Consider the following 13390-nt stretch of genomic DNA (forward strand, 5'->3'; position numbering starts at 1 on the left):
CTTTTAAAAAGAGAAACAAAGGGCCTTGTAATCACCGATCAATTTGAGAAATAAAATTTTATTTTTTTCCTTCTCTACGAGCTCTCTTCCTCCTATTCTCCATCTCTAATTTTTTTTCTTCTTTCCCTCTCTTCCTTCCTTCCTTCTCACTCTCTCCCACCTTTCTTTTGAAATCCATCTCAAGGTTTGAAGGTTGAAAGATGAAGAATCCTCAGCAATCTACCTATCTATATGATCTAATTTGAACGCCCACAATTTTCTATTCTCTCAAATCCCCACCTTCCTTTCATGATTGTTGATTTATTTTTGTTGCTGCAGGTAGTTCTTCACATGTTTAGATTGGATCCCCGTGATTTTGGACAATGAAAGGATTTGCAAGCAACCATAGCCTGATCTGACGTTCAATTTCTCTCTCATCTAGAAATCTTCATCGATATGTTTGTAAGATCCCTTGCTTCTAAATATATTTTTGAGTAGATCGTTATTGTAGAGAGTTAAAATCTTACTTCTTTATTGATTAGATCTAAATATTTTAACTGTAATCTGATACCCTAATCATGGATAGTTTCTTAATCGTCTACAGTCTGAATCTAAATCTAGGGGCTGATCAACATGCATGCATAACAGTAGTCTCATCAGATTTTAGTATAATCATCTCCATAGTCTTTGGTTTGTTGGTTATGTGTTGATTGTGAATAAGTATGATTGTTTGCTTCCTCTAGATCTGAATTATCCCACATCATGTTGCTAGTTTCGATCAAGGCAAAATAATGGCCCATCAATGGGAAAAAGGAAGAAGAAATGGTTTTAGTGGTCTTTCCTTCACTACCAATGAGATCTCACAACCAAATAATAGTGAACTCCATGGAAAACTCAAAATCTTGGCCCTAATCGAGGGGTCTCAAAAGCAAACTCTAGAGAAAGAAAAGGGATCTCAGCCAAAAAAATGAGGCTCTAGAAGAAATTTGGCAATAATAAGCCTGCCGCCCCATGGACTCGGGGAAGGAGGACTCTTGGTCGGAGTCCTTTTCTTCTCGACATGTGTTGTCCATGTGAGTTGAATTCACATTGGGCCGGTGTGCCCAAAATAAAATCAGACTGATCTTTGGACCAAGCCTAGTTCATCTAGTAGACCAAGCCTTAGGGCCAAGCCTTACACTACTACCATAGTTTGTGTATTTGATTTAGAGCTTGTACAGCTTGATATCAAAACTACCTTCTTACATAATGGGTTGGAGGAATAAATCTCTATGTCATAGCTAGAAGGATTTTTTTATTCTAAATAAAGAGAATTATGTTTGCTCATTGAAGAAATCTTTATATGGTTTAAGATAGTTACCTAGGTAGTGATACAAAAAATTTGATGCATTCATAATTAATAATGGTTATACCAAAAATTTCTATGATAGATGTGTTTATTATTATAGAAATGTTTTTGATGATTCTCTTATATATTTGCTATTACATATTGATGATATGTTGATTACAGTTAAGGATAAATCTAAAATCAATAGATTGAAAGTTTAGTTGAGTGATGAATTTGAAATAAAAGATTTAGATGTGACAAAGAAAATTTTGAGGATAGAGATGCATAGAGATTGGTGAGCAAGTCGAATCTACCTATCTTACAAAAAGTATATAGAGAAGATGCTTGAATTCTTCGATATGGATAGATTCAAATTAGTAAGTACTCCTTTAGCCATACACTTTAAATTATTTGCTTCATTATCACCGTAAAATAAAGAGGTAGAGCGCATGTCATGTATTCTATATGCTAATATAGTTCGTAGTTTGATATATGCTATAATTTACAGTAGGTCAGATGTTTCACATACTATTAGTATAGTTAGTAGATAAATGGACAATCCTCAGAAGACACCTTTGTAAGCCGTGAAATGGATTATGAGATATTTAAGACACTCGACAGACATTGTCTTAGCCTGTCATAGTAGTACATCAACTAATAATATTGTAGGCTATCTTGATGCTAATTATATAGGTAATTTGGATAATCATAGTATTATTGTAGTTTAGAAGATAGCCACTACTGAGAATTCAATTGACATATTGATGAAGCCATTTCTAGTTAAGTAGTTCAAGCAATTCTTGGACTAAAGTGGTGTTTGTAGAGGCTAATGCTCTTATGGAGCAGGTAAGGAAGAGATAGTGAGCAAGGTTTCAATATATTTGACTTGATAAACTTCAAGCTAAGATGGAGATATATTGATTTTGTGTTGAATTTTACTTCTACTAAGACAAGTCTACATAACTAAAGTCTATTTTAGATAGCAATTCAAATCCATATCGAGTTAGGACTGAGTGACAATTCTAGTCTAAATTGAATTAAGACGCTAGCCTAAACTGATTTATATGAAACTATAAGTTTGAGTTTAAATCAATTTACTCTATTATAAATATCTCTTGTAATCCTAATCCATTCTTTGATGGATAAATATCATATAAAACTTGGTCAATTTTCTCATTGATCAATATCTCTTGTAACTCTAATCCATTCTTTGGTGGATAAATATTAAATATCATATAAAGATTGATCAATTTTTTTATTGATCGACTTATCCATATTCTCAAACTTCTGTAGATGAATAAATAATTTTTTTATAGATAGTGTTTAACCATAAAATAGGAGAAAAATCTTATCCACTTAAGAGATGGATAAGTCATTTTTCCATCAATTGAAAAGCTATCTTTTTATTTCATTCCTAGTATATCTTTAACCATATAATAATAATATAATAATATATTATACTATCTTATATATAATATAATATAATATTATTATCAGATAATAATATTTTATTATTATAATATAATATATTATAATAATTATATTATATTATATTATATTATCTTATTTTATTATTATAATTAGGATTGTTCATTCGATTTTAACCGATCTGGTTCGATCCAATCCGAAAATTGAATAACAAAAAAATAAAAGTTGAAAATCGATCCAAATAAGAGAGGAACTGAACCAAAATCGAACTGAGAATTTTAATTTGGTTTGATTCGATTATTTAGTTTTATTATAATTTTTTATTTTTAATTATCTATTTTTGATATAATATATTTAAATAATTATTGTGGATTCATTGTTAGTTTGTTATATTACATTTAGTTAAATTCAGGATCTGTTGAATTTATTGATTGGTAATTTCTTACATTAAAAATTAATAATTGATAAATAATGATATATTGATAATTGATAAATAATAAATTAATAATAAATAAAATATAACATGTCAAAAGTTACATCATCTATAATACAAACAAGCAATCAAGTATTACAGTAAATTATAATAATAGATCAAATCTAAATATCCAATCATCCATCTATATAACCAAAAGTTCTCAACATAGTAAATAATATAAATTTAAATTATGACTTCAGTTTTCGATTCGATTTTTAAATTTTTTGATTTTTAATCAAACTAAATCGAAAATCAAAATTTTTGAAAATAAAAATCAAAAATCGAACCGAACTTTATTTGGTTCGATTTTGATTTAATTTTTTGATTTGATTTGGATCGATTTTTGATCTGAAATCAAATTATGAATAGTCCTAATTATAATATCATCATAATATAATATTAATATATTATATTATTATAATAATATAATATAATATAATAATATATTTCGGATAAGGCAAAGATCACATTCTTACTGCTATAACTAAGATTGGTAATTACATAATGAGAAAGATTTCTATATATCCGACCAAATCAATCAATAATATCGCAATCTGATAAATTGATCCAGATCGACTTACTAACAAGATACTCCGATATGGTACAAAATAATAATATATTATTCATTTATATAAATATAATATACTATATTAAAATATATTTTTTATTTTATATATAATATAATTTATTTTATTATATTATATATAACATATATTATCTATATTTATGACTAAATATATTATATAATATTATATATTATGATATATATAATATAATATATTATATTATATTATTATATATAATAATATTTATATAATAAAAGGTATTATAAGAAATATGGAGACATCTTAGCAACTTAATTAAGAAATTAGTAATGCAAAAAAATATAAATAATAAATTTTCAAGTTATTTTTAATGCATAAAAGAATATAGATAAAATTAATTTTTCATCTAAATGCTACCTAAAAAATATTTTTTTAGAAAAATTTAGATTCTTAAATAAATATTTTATCCTCAAAAGAATAGACCCTGAGGGCCCATTCTTTGGTGGATAAATATCCATATTCTTGCGCTTTTTAAAATAGATAAATTACTTTCTTATAAATAGTATTTATTCATAAAATGAGAAAAAAAAATTATCTACCTAAGTGGCTAAATCATTTTTCATTAATCAATAAATTAGATATTTAATTTTATTCATAAGATGTTTGTTTCTCACTTCCAATGTCTCTATCATTCAATATTCAATAACTCAGTTGTAAATTTTTTTCAAACTTAAAAAAGATAAAAGATATTATAAAAAAATATGAATACATTTTAGTAATACATTTAAAAAAGTAGTAATGTAAAAAAATATGAGTAACATATTTTGAAGTAATTTTTTCATACGCAAAAGAATATAGATAAATTATTTTTAATCTAAATATTATTTATAAAATATTTATATAAAAAATATAAATTTTTAGATAAATTATTTTATTCATAAAAAAATTAGATCTTGCGTGAAGGATTAATAATAATTAAGCGGTAATTAAGTATTTTAAAGAACAGGTGTGTTAGAGATTGAAGTTTGTGAAATAATTTTATATCCTATAATTTTTTATTTTTTATAATAAAATTTTTGTACTGCCTTTATCTGCAAGTATAGACCAATGAATCGAATCATGTAAACTTTATATATTTTATTTTTATTTTTTATTTATTATTTTTTCTCTTTGTCATAATAAAATCTTTTCGAGGCTCCTTTTTCTTTTCCCTTCTATCCTCTAGCATTTGTTTTGGTTTGGATTGCTTGATGGAGGTACGGGAGCGATCATCCAGTGATTTTGGTTCCTTGCGTCAGCAGAACGTACGAAGCACAGACGGGCGCGTGAGGCACGCTTGCTTGCGATTCTTTCTTTCTCTCTCCTCCTCTGCCAAACGCAACCATCTTATTTTATATAACACGTGGCGTGTTTAAAAAAAAGAGAACTCATTCTCGTTTCTGTGGAGGAGATGCATGATGGATCCAGCTGGATGGTGGTACGTGGCCACAGATGCCCACGTGAAACAGATTTTTCTCGAATATTTTTCTCTCTCTCTCCTCTCCTCGGAACTTAACATGAAATGGATTTGGCACCTACTATTTTGTCACGAAAGTCCACGGGGAGGGGACAAGCGTTGGGTCTCCGTCATGAGAAAAATGCAATGTGGATCCATTTTTTATTGATAAAATATATCTAAAAATTTATATTTTTAATAAATATTTAAATCATTTTTTATATAACACGTGGCATGCTTAAAACAAGAGTAGGAATTCATTCTCGTTTCCACGGAGGAGATGCATGATGGATCCAGCTGGATGCTGGAATGTGGCCTGTATTTTTTTCTCTCTCCTCAGAACATAACATGAAATGTGTTGGGCTCCACCACTTTGTCAGGAAAGTACACGAGGAGGGGACAAGCGTTTGATTTCTTTTATGGATAAAAATATATCAAAAAATTTATATTTTTAATAAATATTTAAATCATCTTCTTTTATATAACACGTGGCATGCTTAAAACAGGAGTAGGAACTCATTCTCGTTTCTATGGAGGGGATGCATGACGGATCATCCAGCTGGATGGTGGTACTTGGCCATTTCCTGGGTTTTTTTCTCTCTCTCTCCTCGTGAGAACACAACATGAAATGGGTTGGGCCCCACCACTTTGTCACGAAAGTCCACGGAGAGGGACAAGCGTTGGGTCTCCGTCCTGGGAAAAATGCACTGTCGATCCATTCTCTTACGGGTAAAAATATATCTAAAAGTTTATATTTTTTTAATAAATATTTTTAGATAAATTTTAAATAAAAAATAATTTTTTTATATTTTTTATATATAAAAAATAATTTTATATTTATTATTTATATTATTTTATTATTATTATTATTTGAATATATTTAAAAATTTATTTATATTTTTTATAATATTTTTAAAATTTTTTTAATCTTAAAAAAATTGAATGATTGAGATACCAACGTTGGACGATGGAGACATAAAAAAATAGATATAAAATATTTAAAAAATAAAATTAAATATTTATTTTATTAATAAATAGAAAAATAATTTAGTTATTTTCTAGATGATAATTTTTTTTATTTTATGAATAAATATTATACATAAAAAAATAATTTATTTATTTTAAAAATTATAAAAATATGAATAAATTAATTAACTAAAAAGTTGATTAATTTTTTTAAAATATTTATCTATTAAAGAATGGACTTTTGAGAAAACATTGGCTAGTGTTTAATCTAATTTCGAAAAAATTAATAAATAAATAAATGGACTGATGCATGAATTTACATTGACGCGTTCGTAAAGACGCTACTCCATCCTATGGGATGGAATAATTTACTTTGAGTTATCCTAAGAGACTTACTCCATAAAAATGATTTTATCTGAGGACAAAATTGCTTGTCAAAAAAATATTAATTTGATGGTTTAAATTGGAGAAACAATGTTAAAATTATCTTACCCCACTTCCACGTTGAACAAAATGCAGTTTAGCACGGTTACAAAGGACAGGCTACTCTTTCCACCAACGGCATACACAGTCAATAGTTTCATCAACGGAAAAAATAATAAGAAATGTAACATATGATTTGTGGCACATTTTCTATCCAATTTCTGTGTTACTTCAATGAATAATCCTACCAAGCGCCACTCAATGCGCACTCTTTTTCCCAGTTTGATGTTGGACTTGACAAATGGCTCAACCATACCTTCACTGAATTCAATGTACTGCACACTTACTCCTCATCCTTCTTTGGGTATTAACCAGGAGACAGATTGGGTTCTTCTTATGTGGCAAAATTGATGAGGTTTATTCAAAATGATCAGTGAGAAAACGCATAAGCTGATTGATTTTTTGAGAGACATTTATGGGAGCTGCTCAAGCATTTTCTTTAATCTATTGGTGGCATTGTGAACAAGCCCCCGTGATTGGCCCGCTGCTACAAGTGCTCTCAGAAGTCTGACAGCCGCCAGTGCTACGGCCAAAGCAAGCAACAGAGATTGAGGGATCTTTTAAAAAAATATTATTTTTTTAATATTTATTTTCCAACTTACCACTTCTCCTAACTTATTTTTTAAAATACAATAATTTAGATGAGACGATGAAACTGCCCGTTCCATCCCATTCTCTCCTCACGAGACATCCATCATGACCATCCGTATCGCACCCACTGTAGCTCTATCCTAACACCATTTGCATCACACTCATCATCCACCCCCATCTTCACGTGACCACCATTTTTTCTCTCCTCTTTCTCGAGCATCGACGGCCGTCCATGCGAATACAAAAACACATCCTCCCACCATATAATCTTCACTGTCCTCCTCCAGCTACTACATCCATACCCTATATCCCCAGCATTGCATCACACTAGCCCCACCGCCCGACCACTGCCCCTTAGCCGATCGACAGCCTCCTTCTCTCTCTCCTCAATCTCGATGAAACCCCCACATATTTTCAGAATAAAAAAAAAAGCACAAAAATATTTAAAAAAAATACACCTTCGAGATACGATTTCATCCAAAAAAATATAAAATCATATTTGAAACCGAAGTTGCGAGGTCAATGTGTGATTTCAATTTTAAATTTTAAATTAAATTTAAATTTTAAATTTTTTATTTACTTCATTTGAGAATAGAAATCGCATGTTCCGTGATTTTGCAACGTCCGTGCCGCCTTATCCACCGAATTTTGAAAGATAAGTTAGAAAGATGGATAGGTTGGAAAATAAATATTAAAAAATAATATTTTAAAAAAAATCCAGAGTTAGAGACCAGCCAACGGCTTGCCGGTCCGTGGAAAAGATAAAATCAAGACTTTATAAATGGTCATAGGTGAAGGGTGGCTTTTCCAATCCTCCTCCTCTTCAATCCTCTAACCAACCATGGGAATCACCTCCGTGCTCACCTCCGCTGCAAAAAGGTACGTGCTCTCACAAAATACAATACTGTGTACATGAATTTTCAATGTTGCAAATGAAAGGACAAGTTCCTCTCCGTAGCATCTAGGATCATCATGTTTAATTCCCAACGAATTATATGTCGGATTTACAATGTGAATAATTATTAATTGCATTGATAGGTTTGAGAGCTTTCTTATGGAAAAGGTCATCCTCATTTATTTCGCTTCTCTTGTCTAGGTAGTTTCTAGGTTCAATTTGTGGTGGTCAAAGCAAAGAGTTTCTTCACAAACCAAGAGAAAACTCATCAAGTGTTTCCACTCCAGCAAAATATAGTTGCGCCCTAGATCTTCTATCTCGTACTCAATGTCTGATCCCAAAAGATATCATATTAAATTTTGGGGTTTTTTGGCGCAGCCTGGCCTTCCCTGTAGGTCATGGTGGGAAGAGTCATTTTAGGGATCATGCGTGGGTGTGGATTTTCCATTAAGCTAACTTTTTCCAATTCTTGCTGATTCTACGACCTGTATTAGAAGCCCTAAGGCCAAAAACTGGAACAAAAATCATACGGCGCAGGCACCGGAGAAGAAAATATGGGTTAGGCTTTCCATTTGCCAAATTCCTCTGTTTCCCATGGTAAAGAAAAAATCTAAAAGTTAGAGACAACTCTTAACCAACGAAGGTGTTGGTCCCATAATTATAAAAAAAAAAAAAAAAACATGGCATTCTCTTCTTTTCTTATTTTTAAAATAAACTATTTATCATTATATACTACATAACGAAGTAATACATATCAAGCAAATTAGTTATCTAACAAGCTAATATATATATATCTAGATAAATCAATAAATAATTTTTAAAATATTATATTCATCAGTATATAATATACGGTTAGATAATATGCAAGTAACAAATTTGTTATTTAGCAATCCAATAAATATCTTGCAACTTGATGCAAGTTCCCTCAACATCATGTTTTACTAGTATATGCTACATGATCGGATGATCATGCTCGTCAATCTTCTAATATATTTTGTAACTTTTTTAATACATACTTAATATTGATTCAATACATACCTCTAAGTATATCAATACAATTTCTAAAATATATTTTTTATATAGAAGTGTATATTGGATTACTATTCGATGTATATCAAAAAAGCTTGTAGTATATATTAGCTAAGAAGTCGATGAGTATGTTCTATCAGACCATATAGTATATATCAATAGAATGCATGTTTTGAAAATGAGGAAAAAGGGAGCATCGTATTTTTTCTTTTCTTTTTAATCATGTGATAAAATTTCTATGGTCAGACCCATCATGAAAGAAATTATGGTCAGGCCGCCACATCTCCGAAGTACACCGCGCGCACTTAAGATACTAAGAAAATAAGAATAGATAAACCTTAAGGATATTTGAATAATTTTGATAAACATCACATAGTTCTTTAAGATTTATCCATTCATATTTTTTTAGTATTTTAATACATACTCGATCATAATTCTTTCTATAATCGGTTTGACTATAGAAATTTTATCCTTAATTATGAGCTTGGACTGTATTAATAAAAGGGAAACTTTGACTTAGGCTACTTTATTAAGATGGGTATTAAAAAAAATATGATAAAATAAGAAACGCACCCTATATTTCTTCCTCTGTTTCCCACCTCATATGGTTTTTATGTCAAAAACTGAAACTCTAGAGGTAGAAAGTGGAGAGTATGTTGGTTGTGATAAGGCCACGACATGAAAATTCTAGAAAACAAGCCGGTCTTAAAACTTATTCCACGGCCAAAGTAGCAGTACTAAAGTACAAATGGTGACTCCTAGAAAAGCTTAGCTTACATGTACTCAAAGAGAACTTTAGCATTGGAAATATCAATGTCCAAATGGATTCCCCTAACTTCAGAACTGAAGCCGTTTAGCTTAGACTTCAGCAAGAAACTGCACTACAACATCCTTATTCCCTCCTAACCTGTAGATCGATGGCGATCTCATTCCCCCTCCGCCTTCCAGACTATCTGAAGTGCTTTTGACTATGGACGTGCTCTTAGGAGCTGTGGGCCTCCAACCTCCTTAGGCTATTGACTCCTCCGGTTTCAAAGAATTATCTGGCAGAGTCGCGGTAAACCTGCTGTAAGCTTCCTCTCTCAAAGATGACAAACCAGTTTGAAACACTTCTTCTCCGGCTTCGTCTGAGCACTAACCACGCAATGAAACTAGCATTGAAGATCCTAGTGCTAGAGACTTAGAAAACATGGATCATGCAACTTCGATCGGCAGCAATTTTAGGACCTGTAATGGGTGGTTCGATGCTCTGAAAACAGAGCCTGTAATTCTGCATGTCTCGTAATTCTGAAGCTAGATGGAAATTAGCCTCCAATCTTATTACATTTATGTAAACATTATTACAAGTATCTCTAAATATGTTAATATAATATCCTCTGAGTTAGATTTTCTCTAACTCATTTACATCAAAAAAAGAAATATCAACGAATCTTAGGGTATGCCTCGATCTTTACTAAATTATTTTTATGTGCTCTTTTGGTATATAATTTCTTGTATGGTGTCCATAAAAGTTCCTGTATGCCAAGAAGGATTGTTGTGTCTGTGGAAGGTGCATGTTCTTTATAGTAATCAGGTTGAGATCCCTCACCAAATGGTCCTAGCCCTATGTTGGATGATTTGGAATGGGAGAAATTGTGAGATTTCGTATGGAAAAGCTCTTCTCCGGTTGCCATCTCTAGAATTTCTTTTCTTGGTGAAGCATAGGAATGTTTATGTCATGGCAGTAGATGGACTGATGTTGTATCTTTCGCGCGAAAGTAATGATTCACCTTTTTTGTTGCAAATCTGCCGTTGGATTATCTAACACCCATTTTGAGATCTCTGCAAGTAGATGAATGAAGGATTTCAAAGTGCTTTAGGATCTCTGTAGTGGATGATCTAGGATTTGCACAAAGAATGGGAAATCTTTTATTGCACAATAGATACAAGCCAATATTCCCCAACCTGAAAGCCTGTGAATTTGTTGTTAGCACATGTTTCCATCCTGTTGGAGTATCCAATACAGTTTTCTCTTTTCCTTTCATCCTATATTGGCAGCTTTGTACCTTGGTTGCAGTCTTTACATGCTTTGGATGGTAGAAAGCCATGCTAGGTTGGGTGGAGATGCGGAGTGAATTGCCATTTATTTCGAAAATAGATCGCTGTCGTTCTACAGGTTGCCTGCCATGTATTTCGTATCAAACTCATTATTAACTTTAGCACTCCTTTTTCACTGGAGATACATATTCTTGCAAATGAAAATAAATCAGTTGTCATTAAACTCAGTTTTATTATCTCATAAATTTTAGAATTCTATATATCATCAAAAATTAAAAATTATATTTATCATGTAAAATAAATCCGTTTTAGATTTTTAGCGCCATGCATCTTGGAGTTGATCGCTAAATGTGTTGAGTAGATAATGCAGGCTCGAAGGCAAGGTGGCACTGATCACGGGTGGCGCCAGTGGCATCGGTGAGGCCACGGCCAAGATCTTCACCCGCCACGGCGCCCGTGTGATGATCGCTGATGTCCAGGACGACAAGGGCCGAGCCCTCTGTGAATCCCTCGGCTCCTCCGTTGCCTCCTATATCCATTGTGATATGACCGACGAGTCTCACGTCCGAGATGCCGTCGATGCCGCCGTCTCCCGCCATGGCAAGCTCGACATCATGTTCAACAACGCCGGCATCGCCGGTTCGCTGTGCATGCAGATACGCAAATCCGAGAAGGCAGACTTCGAAAGGGTGGTGGGGATTAATCTGGTGGGAAGCTACCTTGGGACGAAGCACGCCGCACGTGTGATGATCCCGGCGCGCCGGGGAAGCATCGTGATGACGGCAAGCGTGGCGTCGGTGGTGCCGGGGATGGCGTCAGCAGCGTACACGTGCTCGAAGCATGGGATGGTGGGGCTGATGAGAACCGCGGCGTTGGAGCTCGGCCAGTTCGGGGTGCGGGTGAACTGCGTGTCGCCGTACGGGGTGGCAACGCCGATGGCGACGGCGGGGTTCGGCATGGGAGTGGAGGAGCTGGAGGAGTTCTTTCATGAGCATGCAACCCTCAAGGGGGTGCGGCTGAAGGCGGAGGACGTGGCGGAGGCGGTGCTGTTTCTAGGTAGCGAGGAGGCCAAGTACGTGAGTGGAGTCAACCTATTGGTTGACGGAGGATTAACGATTACTAATCCCTCGCATGGTTTGTTTAGGTATTCGGATGTGTGAGGAAACTGTTTCCTCATAGTTTGGGTTTGTTGAGTAATAAGATTGTCCAGTTTGACAATTCGAACATTAATGATGTCAAATCGCTAAACCCAGGGTCTGATTTTGTATAATTATTTATGGTTGGGCCATCAATTTCGATCTATTTAAGGTGTTTGTACACGCCTGGTCCATACGCAGCCTACCAATGCCAAGGGGTACATTTTATCCTCCTATCCTTCTATTTCAAGTGCAGGTTATTTCTGCTGCTTCATCCGTCATTATTTACGTAGCAGTGAGTAAAAAAAATTTAAAATCATGCAAGAATTTCAAAAACTATAGATCATGCAGCCTACTCGTTTTTTTGTTTTTTTTTGGTAACAAAGCAATACCATGTAGGATTTTTTTTTTTTTTGGTAGGAAACAAAGAAAAAAAAAAAAAAAAGTGGGAACTCATTTTCTTTTTCGTAGGATTGCTTTCCGACAAGAAGATTCATCATTTTAGCATGGAGTCAGTGGCATGGTGATGTGTGTACGTACGATGCTGACAGATAGCCACGTGAGGCGTGCTTGCTTGGGATTCTTTCTTTCTCTCTCCTCCTCCAAACGTAATCGGGGCTGCACGCTGCGCAAGAAAATGACTTAATCTGAAGATAAAATTATTGTTTGTGAATAAAATATTTGATGGATTAAATTGGAGTATGTTAAAATGATATTACTCCACTTCACCATTGAACTGAACGCATGCAGTTAAACACAATGAAATGGTATAGACTACTCTTCCAAGTTAAAACACAATTACACAGGATAAACTACTCTTTCAACAACAACATGCATACTTTCATCAACAAAAAAAATAATAAGAAATGTTACACATGGTTTGTGCATGACACATTTCCTGTGCAATTTCTGTGTCACTTCAGAACTTTCAATGAATAAAGCTACCAAGCTAAATGCATACCTTATTTCCCATCTATTTCACCCTTATTCCTCATCCTTCTTTG

General features: G+C 33.1%; 1 protein-coding gene across 2 annotated transcripts; it reads left to right on the plus strand.

Moving 5' to 3' along the window:
• Nucleotides 1-8015: 8015 nt before the first annotated feature.
• LOC140850957 (momilactone A synthase-like) lies at nucleotides 8016-12474 on the plus strand. 2 transcript variants are annotated; one of them, XM_073243945.1, is made up of 2 exons: nucleotides 8016-8168; nucleotides 11621-12474. In XM_073243945.1, exons 1-2 carry the CDS (start codon nucleotides 8131-8133, stop codon nucleotides 12408-12410), a joined length of 828 nt encoding a protein of 275 aa, XP_073100046.1. In that variant the 5' UTR covers nucleotides 8016-8130; the 3' UTR covers nucleotides 12411-12474. The 2 variants fall into 2 exon arrangements, with proteins under 2 accessions (XP_073100046.1, XP_073100047.1); XM_073243946.1 differs by having other exon boundaries at nucleotides 8033-8168; nucleotides 11612-12474.
• The last annotated feature ends 916 nt before the right edge of the window (nucleotides 12475-13390 follow it).

Source organism: Elaeis guineensis, chromosome 9 (assembly GCF_000442705.2).
Source record: "Elaeis guineensis isolate ETL-2024a chromosome 9, EG11, whole genome shotgun sequence".
Lineage (NCBI taxonomy): Eukaryota > Viridiplantae > Streptophyta > Magnoliopsida > Arecales > Arecaceae > Elaeis > Elaeis guineensis.

Excerpts from the sequence above, each read along its gene's own strand:
- LOC140850957 (XM_073243945.1), top strand. The coding sequence starts at position 8,131 with ATGGGAATCACCTCCGTGCTCACCTCCGCTGCAAAAAG. Across the intron at positions 8,169-11,620 it reads CTCACCTCCGCTGCAAAAAG|GCTCGAAGGCAAGGTGGCAC; the intron begins GTACGTGCTCTC and ends TAGATAATGCAG.